Source organism: Apostichopus japonicus, chromosome 6 (assembly GCF_037975245.1).
Source record: "Apostichopus japonicus isolate 1M-3 chromosome 6, ASM3797524v1, whole genome shotgun sequence".
NCBI classification, from domain to species: Eukaryota; Metazoa; Echinodermata; class Holothuroidea; order Aspidochirotida; family Stichopodidae; genus Apostichopus; species Apostichopus japonicus.
Window position 1 is genome coordinate 6850001 of NC_092566.1, and position 12052 is coordinate 6862052.

General features: G+C 37.1%; 2 protein-coding genes across 4 annotated transcripts in view; both read right to left on the reverse strand.

The window, feature by feature from the left end:
* LOC139968820 (uncharacterized) overlaps positions 1 to 194 on the reverse strand; it is a 9162-nt gene extending 8968 nt beyond the window's left edge. The window contains exon 1 of one of the 2 annotated variants that reach the window (XM_071973266.1): positions 36 to 194. In XM_071973266.1, the coding sequence (XP_071829367.1) occupies positions 36 to 102 (67 nt within the window). In that variant the 5' untranslated portion in view covers positions 103 to 194. The remainder of the gene's footprint in view (positions 1 to 35) is intronic. The other variant, XM_071973265.1, reaches the window with a different exon arrangement.
* A 3402-nt stretch (positions 195 to 3596) lies between these two features.
* Positions 3597 to 10450, reverse strand: LOC139968821 (uncharacterized). Of its 2 annotated transcripts, XM_071973267.1 has the most exons (4): positions 10296 to 10449; positions 8133 to 8230; positions 6509 to 6574; positions 3597 to 4030 (listed from the first exon to the last, which is right to left on the reverse strand). In XM_071973267.1, the coding sequence occupies exons 1-4, from the start codon at positions 10351 to 10353 to the stop codon at positions 3911 to 3913; spliced, it is 342 nt and encodes a 113-aa protein (XP_071829368.1). In that variant the 5' UTR covers positions 10354 to 10449; the 3' UTR covers positions 3597 to 3910. The 2 variants fall into 2 exon arrangements, with proteins under 2 accessions (XP_071829368.1, XP_071829369.1); XM_071973268.1 differs by lacking the exon at positions 6509 to 6574 and having other exon boundaries at positions 10296 to 10450.
* Positions 10451 to 12052: the final 1602 nt, after the last annotated feature.

Genomic DNA, 12052 nt, shown 5'->3' on the forward strand with positions numbered 1-12052 from the left:
ACAGATATTGAATATCGTAAAAGATACAAACTTACGTTGGGTGCAACCGGTTACGACGACCAATAACAAGGTAGCGAACACGTACAACACGTACAACTTCATCGTGATTTGCTTCAAAATGAAATGTTTTTCTGTTGTGCAATTGACGCTAGTCCTTCTCAGATCTGAATTGGAATATTTTCTCTCAGTATATATATATATATATATATATCGTGATACATCTTATAATATAAGGTGCGTCGTGACTCTCGATAGATAATACCGTGCTTACGTCACTGTTAACAGGAAGACACCAACACCTGAAGGTGATATCGGCACGAGAAATAGTTTCTTTAGATTATATTAAACGAATCATAACAGCTGAAAAGTTGTGCTCACCTTTTTTTTTTCCCCGCAAGATATAAATGTTGTAACAAGTAACGTTAGCGGTGCAGGAAGGAGGGCCAGTGGGTGATAACTCCAGTGGATGATAACGTGGGGTGTTAGCTCAGTGGTTAATGCCGGTGCCTTTCAATCATAAGGTCCCCGGTTCGAATCACTCCAATATTAATGTATGTCGTCCAGTTACAAAGTTGTTGACAATTGAAAATTCATAATCATGGACGTTAAATACGAATCTAAGAGACTGACTTCGGTCAGCTTGCGGCTTCGATAAGCCGATGAGGCTTCTTCGCGAGTCCCTGCTTACAGGAGGATCTAAAATACATACATACAAATACATACATACGACTCAGCTTAACAGCACAGCGTTGATCATGACTGCAACAAAGTTTGTATCGTCTGAGATTTCAGCTGCCAAAAAGGAATTCCCCATTCTATACTCATACAACTATCCTCCGCGACTCTTCTGTTGATAACAATGTGGAACTCACATTGAAGAGAGAAAATATCCACGCTGCTAGTTACCCCCCTTCCCTCCCCCTCCCCCATCTCAATATCCTGCCTCTTTAAACTTGAGATATGGTTGATTGCGTGCAACATATTTTAACTGGCTAAACCTTTATCTACTCCAGGAAGTGGTATTACAGTATAGGGGACTGTGATGTCATCTGGGCAAATGCACTTCAAGACCTTTATTTAGGCTTTTTGATTTCTCGAAATGGAAAACTATGGAGTCACTCTTATACTGACCTTCAAAATTGCAAAAAGTCGGCAATGACTATAGCGCGGATCGCAAAGTTCGTAAATTACGATTACGATTTTGTGTGTGTCCGGGACGGCAGCATACAGAAACGTTGCACTCCTCACTCAAAGCCGAAGCCAAAGTGAATTAATCAGGTCACACATCATCCGTATAGTCTATGCTTGCTAAGTTCTGCAATACCGCTCTCAATTCCTTTCGGTGGAAACATTTCATACTGTATAGTTTTGATATAATGTGGCTCTTCTTGATCTGTGCTTGAAACCGATTACATTTGGAACGTTTGCATGGTTACTGTCAACGTGATCTGTATATAAGTAAATGCATAACGGAAACCGTCTGGGAAATTTTAAAGAATGGAAACTAGAGATAAGAAATTAATGGCTAGAACGGGATTCAGAACCAGTGGTCTCTCGACAAAAAAATCATAAAAAAATAAAAATAAAAAAACAATAATATATAGTGTTGAAGTGAAATGAAGTGAAGGCTTGAACAATACTTTCGCTTGTTAGAGATGAAGTCTGTATGAAGAACGAGTTGCTCAGGATGTTGCTTTGATGTAGATATACCATAGTCCAGTCTCATGAAAACTTTGACAAACTGGCGACGTCCTTAGCTGCAGTGCAGGGGTGATCAGATCTTCTTCTGTTCCCCCCGCCCACCCCCGCCTACTGCCCCGTTCAATCACTCCTCGCGTCATCAGTTTTCGCATGTATGGAGAAGCAATGCCTCACTGAAGGGTAGAAGACCGGACGTATGAAAAGCCATTTTAACATTTATTCGGGAATTTTAGATATCTTAAATTGTTTCTAATTTCAGATATCTAAAATTCTATTTCAGATATCTCGAGTTAAATTTAAGATATCTCGAACTTAATTTAAGATATCTGAAATAGAATTTTAGATATCTGAAATAAGAAACAATTTAAGATATCTAAAATTCCCGATTAAATGTTAAAATGGCTTTCATACGGACGGCGATCCTCACTTGGATCAGCAGGCCTGTCGAAGCGGCTGACCAGGTTATGGCCGCTAATACACGGAAACAGCTATACTTGGAGCCACAGGTGAGAAGTGAGTGTCAGGTGGAGACCAAAGCTGCATAAATACTCCAAGAACTAAAGAGCACGATGAGTTCTCCAGTCAGAGGTGCCTACCCCTCCATTACAGCCAAGTACATACCCTATATGTATGTTGCACTATTAGATTGTAAAGTTTGCTTGGTATTGGGGTGTGGGTGGGGTGTGGGTGGGGTGTGGTGGGTATTGGCAGTTTGACATGCATGGAATAAGACCTTCCATTCTTGCATGAACATCGTCAGACTACCTGTTATTTAGATTTTATCTTTCTGCATATGAAAAGATTTTTATCCAAAAATGTGAAGTGCAATATAATGAATTAGCTAACACATTAATGTTATACACTCAGCTAACACTTTGAGTTATTACGAAAGGGTTTTTTCTTCATAAATTCGACATTGAAGCAATGAATAGGTAGAGCAATACTTAATTCATATATAATATTAATTAATATATCATAAAAAAATACAAACAAAATATGCTCAAGGGGGGGGGGGGTCGCCCCCTTAGCCCCCCCCCCTCTAGGCTACGCGCCTGGGGAGGGGGACACTTTGAAGTCGCCTGTGAGGAACTGTTCCTAAGAATAACAAGGATTGTAATCGAATATCAACAGAAAGGTGAGAATCCGAGTGAAGAGGGTAAAGTAAACTACTCCAATATGACTATTCACATGTGTTCTAAGTACTGGACAATGTTTATATGTCTTTTCCTCTAAAAACGATACCAATAAAAAGATTTCCGTAGTGTGCAATACATCAACAAGATGAAAAAAAAACACTTAACCTTTAAGAAATAATAACTTCAATGGCTATGCCATTATCTAAACAAATTGGGGACAATGATTCGTTTATATATAAATTTAATAAACTAAGTGTATATCAGGAAAAATTGATTGATATTTCCATCTTTCTCGTATTGTTTTCGAAGGGGGAGGGGGTTCAAGAAACTTGGACTGGGGTGTCTACCCTTATCCCTCCTACGCTGGTGGCCACCGTGACAGTGGGTGTTGAACACAAGATCCCTGGTATAAAGGTCTAAATACAGGTGCACTATACTTCCGCAATAATATTACATAGAGACACGAACAGGAATTTGTATTAATTGTTTGCATGATTATAATTTTTATTATCCAGAAGATAAAATTAATCATATGTTATATTACTTGATTGAATTCTGAACAATTGAAGAAAGGAGTGTTAAAAAAGGAAAACAAAAAACCTCGTATAAAAAGTACATACAGAGTTGATATCTATTTTCTATACCTCGGAAACGTACTATGTATAGAAATGGTGTAGATTTCTCTTGAAGAACGCCCTTATCCCTGTCGAAGTTTGGTATTCGATACAAAATATGTGATATATTTACGATTTATATATATATATATATATATATATATATATATATATATATATATATATATATATATATATATATATATATATAAATATATAGAAATTTATATATAGAAATTAAAAACTGTTCGAGTATACGGGAATGAAAAGTTTGTACTAACGGCCTGATCAAAGACGGGGATTACAAATTTAATACTTATTACGAAAGATGTCTGACTATCTACTTACAAACAGGACTTTTAAGAAAGTAACATTTCATTTTCTGCACCAATTTTTTTTTTTAATTATAGAAAACTTCTTATTTGACCACAAACAAAACAACTACTTAATCTTAAATCTTCAGTAGGACCCATAATTTTCCAACATAAAACTGTCTTCATTCAGTTTAAGGTTCAACTCGTTAATTAACGTGTGCATCAGGTCCTTTAAAGATGGTTTGTCGTCTTCTGTTGGTTGAGCCTACATTGAAATCAAAAAGAAGAGAAAGAAAAAGAGAAGGTAAGGCAAAATATGAAAGGAAAAATATATATAATAATATAAAATTCCCCGCTCCCGTTGTTTGACATGTATGTTACTTATACGGTGGCCTTTCAATCAACACTGATGTTGTGCAACTACAAGATTATATCATAACAACCCCATGATGAGAAAGCAAATGGCTGTGGCGTCCCGGGTACAATTTTTGTTGTTGACGATTTCATTTTCTGTATATAGAATACATAATTTATTCATTCCATATTTCCTCGGGATATGTGGCTGTAGCCCCCCCCCCCTCCCCCCGTCTCATCAAGCCTGGAGACATATCATTTAAGTGTCCATAAAGAAATATCTTCCATTTTAAAATTGCAGTTATATCAGCAAACAGTCCACAAGCTTCTTCAAATGAAAGTTTAGAATATGCTCTGTTTTGATCCAGGTGTCGCTTGACACAAAGTACACCCCTAAGTTTACACCACTTAAGTTACACCCATAAGTTTACACCCCTTAGTACACCCCTCAGTTTAGAAAAACAATAAAAGAACTAATAAGTCGTCTATCTATAAAGAGGTTCCTATAGAAAGATTGAGGTGGATTCGGAAGGATCTGTAAGTGAAACACTAATTGAGAAGAAAAAAAAAACGTTAATGTTTTAAGAATCCCAACAAACTTTCACGTCGAGGCTTAATTTTAAAGCAAACATTTTAAGGCGCGAAAGTTTGGGTAGTGTATTTTGACAGTAAGTAGAGCTTAAATAATTCAGAATTTTGTTTTTTCGCAAATGTAAGAAATTGGGCCAATTTTCCACCAAAAGTTAGCCCAGGGAAAGTGTCAACGTTGGGTGCTAGTAATCAATTCTTTACTTTTACATATATATGAGACAATCTTTCGATAACACCGAGTACTAAATCTTGTTATATTGTCTTGTGAACGATGATTGTTCCACCCAAGCCGAAAAGGTGTGAGCTTATATTTGTTCTTTACGTGTAGCATATTATGCATTTATATGCCAGGGTGTTATAACACACTAACACGTGTTATGTTTTGGGAGCATGCGAGAGCTAGATATGTTAAAGATACAATACAGTAAATCGTAGTGGTATTATTTTTTTTTATATATATATATATATATATATATATTTTTTTTTTAAATAATATAAAATATTTTTTTATTTTTTTTATTTTCTTTATATTTTTTTATTTTTATATATATATTTTTTAACACAGGCCGCAATAAAATGTGCCTCTAGCATAACACGTGTTATCATGTTATAACACAGATGCATATAAATGCGCAATATATTCAAGTCGAAAACGCTATTATAAGCAACTATACAATTCGGTTCGGGTGATTGTTCTAAACGTTAACGATTTGCCAGTCCATTCCAATTGTCCTTTTGTCTTATACCTAACTTTGCTAATACTGGCAAAGTATTCATAATATATCAGTCACTTTACTTTCACTAATGTGGTTTTCTCTCTGCCATTTCTGCAATTTGGAGGATCGGTGATTATATGACGTCATTTTTAACTTGTAGTTTCTTAATATAAGAAGTTGCTTTCGTTCTAGTTAAAATGAGTGTAAAACTATAGAAAAGAATGACTCAACGTGTATAAATCACGCATAGGCCATAAAACCATGTGCTTTTCTCTTCCTCGCCATGTGAATCGTGCTTTCACCACAACATCCATCCGTGGCTATTCGTGTAACTGACGCGATTTCAATATGATTTGATTTTCATCATATTGAATGATAGTTTCAAATAAAACGCGTGCACAAAGTCCTTAAGGGATTTTATGGTGGGGAGGGGGGTGACGGGGGATTTTACATAGGTTAGAAACGGAATACGTGTTTTTAGACTTTTGGGATTAATCTGTTGACAATATTAATGCCCTGGCTGATAATTCTGAAGGGGTCAAAGGACAGTCAAGAAATATCCGGGTAAGATAGATACCTGTGTTCATACTCATGTGCGTCGTCGGAGCAAATGAGTTTTGAGTCTAAGGCTCTGATGACTGTGAAGAATAGAAAACTTGCACACTGAAGCAGAAATTCGCTTCATTAAAAAATGATAAATCTTTGATGGGATTCGTCCCAAAATGCTAACTTTTCGTCAATTTACAACCTCATATATTCTAATATATATATATATATATATATATATATATATATTTTTTGCCAATTGCGACAATAGAAAAACCTTTGTCTGGCTTGATGACAATATCATTGCGCTTCCGGAGTCCTTTGATAGCCTGTCTCTCAGTTTTGCTGAGGTCGTCGTGGAAGTCAGGGGCATAGGTCTGTGTGTTTTTACATCAGATGGGAAAATATTCCTCTTCAATTGCGGAATTATATGATTCAAGAGGCGCACAATGGCCCTTGGTCGGATTCCACGAGCTTTTTGGACCCAATGAAAATGAATGAAGAACACATTTACGACTACTGTGGGTGAAACTTACGATTAAAAGTTCTTCAGGAGTCCTTTCTGCTAAGCGGTTGAATCTCGACCGAACGTATCTTGGAAACTACAAATAATAGAGATATAGAGTTAATATTCATTCAAAATGGAGAGGACAAACGAGTATACCTTATTTGCAATACAGGCTGAATAGCTCAAATCAACTGATCAGAGTGATCAGATTCTTGAGCTGAATTGGGGTGGAAAATTGGCCCAGTTTCTACATTTGTGGAAAACAGTTCTGATTAATTAACGTTTTCTCAATTAGTGTTCCACTTACAGAGCCTTCCCGGAACCCGCCTCTGCACTCTTTCTACAGGACCTTCTCTAGAGTGACAAAAGTATATAGTTCTTTGATTTCTTTTCTAAACTTAGGGGTGTATACTTTGTGTCAAACGACACCTGCATGGATCAAAGCAGATCATATTGGAAACTTTCAACTGAAACAGCGTGTTGAATATTTGCTGCTTAATTGCGATTTTAAAATGGAAGATATTTCTTTAGTGACTTTTTATATATATGATCAGTGTATCAATGTATTCTCACTAGGCACACATATCTTGGACACTAGAATTTAAAAGAGCTATAGAGATAATCAGCATTCCAAATTGAGAGGGGGTAGGAGTATTCTAATGGGGGTATACGGGCTTACTTCCCACATCAACTAATTAGGACGGGCACGGAATTGATCTGGGGGGTCAAAGTGAGTTTCTGTATCCAATTTTTGCGAGCCGCAACACAACAGGATGTATACACTCTCGAAAAGATGAGAATAAATGGAAATATTGTAATATATTGGAAACGAATGTTCAGAAAGCCCCACAGACGGGCATTGTCCATCTGCCATGTTGAAATATCCTATCACAATGCAGTAGAACCAATATTTACGAAAACTTAAAATATACATATATAATACTCATTTCCCCCCCTCTTAAATTCTCTAATTGAGCCAAATTCATCGCTTCCCATTGAGTATATTGTAAGTGCTAAGAAGAGATATTTATTACAGTAAGGTATACACTTTATGCGGCCCCATAAAAAAAGAGTTTTGAAACCTAACAAGCCGCAAAAAATATATATAGGCCCGCGGGTCACACTTTTGTCCACCTGTACTCTACAGTGGCATACTCCTGGCATATTAGAGCCTATATCAATCCGCCCGGATGTTCTCCTATCTCAGGAAAAGTGCCAAAAAATGCAACAGGAGAGCATTTTTTGGGGGTGGTTAATTGAGGCGATTTTTAGACCCCTCTAGGTCTCCCAGGAGCAGCGTACGAAAATTGTTATACTATAACGAGTGAAAAGGTTGGTTTACAAGTGACAAAAACTTTAGGCCCTGATATATAGCAACAAAAAACTTCACCGTCATGATATGGGAAGTTGTTGGTGCCCTGAAAGGCCAACTTGTCAGCTATCCATGGATGGGTAGCGTTTAGCTAGTGAGAACTTCTATCTAAGACTTAGAGACCACATTACTTTTGTAATTTAATGTGTAAGTCAATGGGGCTTTCAATGAGCGTATGCTATACCCTATCCGATATAGGTCATCAACACATATGCACACTTAAAATTCGAATGATTATGAAGAAAAAAAGAGAGATGAGACCACTGTCGGTCAAACGTACGGCTGCTGATCGGTCTTGAATGGTCCATCCTGTCGACCGTTTGTCTTCTGTCCACTGTCTTTTGCCAATACCTATTTTATATGTTTCTCCTTCTGTAACTAAAGAAAAAGAGAGAGGATACAATAGGTTATATACCTGAAACAAAGTATTCCATGAGATGCCGTCTGTTGTCCGAAAATGACCTTTCAACGCCTCCATTTTCAAAAGAGGTCTAACACTTATTTTGGGTACTCCAAATAGTATAACAAGTTCGAACGTCAAAAGAGAATTGCTTCTTGACTTGCCATGTTTAAAATGTTCTAGACAGACTTTGACATATGTTGACCCCAAATGACATTGACCTTCGACCTTTTTAGTTACGTTGTTTTTACTAGTCAAGAACATCACACAAACAATCCCCACACACATGCCAGCACTTTCGTATCGGCAACTTACCCGGAAACGACCAAAACAAGTATCATAAACAAAACATCAGCTCACTTTTTATTTTTTATATATATATATATTTTTTTTATATAATCACTGCTTTCGAAACCAAATTACAACCCAGGTGACCGTGAGTGGTTATCGCCTTTTTGTTCCATATATTATTCTAGGACACGATTCATTAATAAATATGTAAATATAAATTAATTGATATGATGGTGTGTATATCATGACTTTCTTCCGACTGACATTTGTTTATGCAAAAAAAAACGGTTTGGAGTAATATCAACTACGTGTCTCCGTAGTTGGTAATAGTTTCAAGTGTAAATACGTGTTTGCTGATGAATTTCGGAAAACAAACTTCTGAAGCAGATGAAATGTTTCTTATTCTAAATTCACTCTGACCAGGTGGGTTTAATGGAGAAAAGCTGTCGCAACCGGAAGAAAGATACTTATTTTTCTGTTGCCCTTATGGCGCAAACGATTTACCGTAAAATCACTGCGACCGCCCATATCAACATGTTCATTACACAAATGTAACAAATATAAACTAGTATCGTCCACTTTTTTGAACCAATTTCACGGAGGAAACGTCTGAAAAAACCTGTTGATGCCTTGTAATGGAAGGAAATGACACAATTACGCAAGCTACATCGGTAAGACCGAAAGAAAGATACTATTCAAGATAATGGACCTAACACAGGCTAGCCACGAAAGTGAAAGTAATTCCTAGGCTAGGCACAACGATCGTAAACAAAACAGAGAGATTTGATTGGCGCATGATCTGTTGGGCGGGGCTGGCAAATTTTGATTGAAGTTTGTAGAATCTACGGACCTGTTAAAAAATCAGGCGAATTTTGTTCAGCTAAAAATGTTTAACGACAGATATCTCAATAAAAAATAATGAATATTAATGTGAAAATTGATTAGAACTGTGTCATTTTCACTGAGCTTTTACGGCAGTAAGCTGGACAGGTCGAAGTTAAAATTTGGCAAACACATTTTGAGACTTTATAACTTTGTGCTGCATTTTAGCAAGAACTAGAGTGTCCCATGGACCCGGTCCTCGTGTGATTTGGCGCGAAGTGTTCCAACTTTTCAGGCTAGTTTCGATACTATAGGTGTAGGCTATGTAACGTTTTTCTATATGCCATCTATGGGACTACCGATTCACACAGAGATTACAGTAACTATACTGTACATCTTAAAGTTTTGCGGTACCACAGTAAGAACTGGATCGTGCTGATAAATATGATAAATCGGTAGCATGTGCTATTAGGTTTACAGAAATAACTGAGGATATGCGTAATCCCAACAAATGCATGCATTAACCTGGATTTGTTGGGTTTACACGTATATCCTCAGTTCTAATCCTAATAGCACATGCATGCAACCGATTTATAGCACGATCCAGTTTTTTTTACTTTGGTACAAAACTTTAAGATGTACAATAGGTACTGTGTTCTGTGTGTGTATATATATATATATATGTATATATATATATATAATATATATATATATATATATATATATATATATATATATATACATAAAACACATAGATCCGCCCCTGGCCCAGTGGATCCTTAAATGATCCTTAAATATTGTCATTGTTTTAGTGCTGCAAATTGTAACCAACTTACGATAAGAAAAACGTGAAATTTCAATACATGAAATAAAAGCGTATATATAGTTACAGTTAATTGATATTGAATATCGTAAAAGATACAAACTTACGTTGGGTGCAATCGGTTACGACGACCAATAACAAGATAGCGAACACGTACAACTTCATCGTGATTTGCTTCAAAATGAAATGTTTTTCTGTTGTGCAATTGACGCTTGTCTCTCTCAGATCTGAATTCGAATATTTTCTCTCAGTATATATATATGGTGATACATCTTATAATATAAGGTGCGTCGTGACTCTCGATAGATAATACCGTGCTTACGTCACTGTTAACAGGAAGACACCAACACCTGAAGGTGATATCGGCACGAGAAATAGTTTTTTTTTTTAGATTATATTAAATGAATCATAACATGATATAAATGTTGTAACAAGTAACGTCAGCGGTGCAGGAAGGAGGGCCAGTGGATGATAACTCCAGTGGATGATAACGTGGAGTGTTAGCTCAGTGGTTAACGCCGGTGGCTTTCAATCATAAGGTTCCCGGTTTGAATCACTCCAATATTAATGTATGTCGTCCAGATACAAAGTTGTTGACACTTGACAATTCATAATTATGGACGTTAAATATGAATCTAAGAGACTGACTTCGGTCAGCTTGCGGCTTCGATAAGCCGATGAGGCTTCTTCGCGAGTTCCTGCTTGCAGGAGGATCTAAAATACATACATACATACATACATACAAATACATACAACTCAGCTTAGCAGCACAGCGTTGATCATGACTGCAACAAAGTTTGTATCGTCTGAGATTTCAACTGCCAAAAAAGAACTCCCCATTTTTACTCATACAACTATCCTCCGCCACTCTTCGGTTGATAACAATGTGGAACTCACATTGAAGAGAGAAAATATCCACGCAGCTAGTTACCCCCCCCCCTCCCCTCCCCCTCCCCTGCCCCATCTCAATATTTTGCCTCTTTAAACTTGAGATATGGTTGATTGCGTGCAACATATTTTAACTGGCTAAACCTTTATCTACTCCAGGAAGTGGTATTACAGTATAGGGGACTGTGATGTCATCTGGGCAAATTCACTTCAAGACCTTTATTTAGGCTTTTTGATTTCTCGAAATGGAAAACTATGGAGTCACTCTTATACTGACCTTCAAAATTGCAAAAAGTCGGCAATGAATATAGCGCGGATCGCAAAGTTCGTAAATTACGATTACGATTTTGTGTGTGTCCAGGACGGCAGCATACAGAAACGTTGCACTCCTCACTCAAAGCCGAAGCCAAAGTGAATTAATCAGGTCACACATCATCCGTATAGTCTATGCTTGCTAAGTTTTGCAATACCGCTCTCAATTCCTTTCGGTGGAAACATTTCATACTGTATAGTTTTGATATAATGTGGCTCTTCTTGATTTGTGCTTGAAACCGATTACATTTGGAACGTTTGTATGGTTACTGTCAACGTGATCTGTATATAAGTAAATGCATAACGGAAACCGTCTGGGAAATTTTAAAGAATGGAAACTAGAGATAAGAAATTAATGGCTAGAACGGGATTCAGAACCAGTGGCCTCTCGACAAAAAAATCATAAAAACAAAAAACAATAATATATAGTGTTGAAGTGAAATGAAGTGAAGGCTTGCACAATACTTTCGCTTGTTAGAGATGAAGTCTGCATGAAGAACGAGTTGCTCAGGAGGGAGCAGATCCGCCCTCTTTGATGAAGATATACCATAGTCCAGTCTCATGAAAATTTTGACAAACTGGCGACGTCCTTAGCTGCAGTGCAGGGGTGATCAGATCTTCTTCTGTTCCCCCCCTCACCGCCCCACCCCCCCCCCCCCCCGCC

Coding starts and splice junctions, on each gene's coding strand:
- LOC139968821 (XM_071973267.1), bottom strand. CDS start 10,353: ATGAAGTTGTACGTGTTCGCTATCTTGTTATTGGTCGTCGTAACCGAT. Junction 8,231..10,295: donor CGTAACCGATTGCACCCAAC/GTAAGTTTGTAT, acceptor CTTTTTCTTTAG/TTACAGAAGGAGAAACATAT. Junction 6,575..8,132: donor TTCAAGACCGATCAGCAGCC/GTACGTTTGACC, acceptor TATTATTTGTAG/TTTCCAAGATACGTTCGGTC.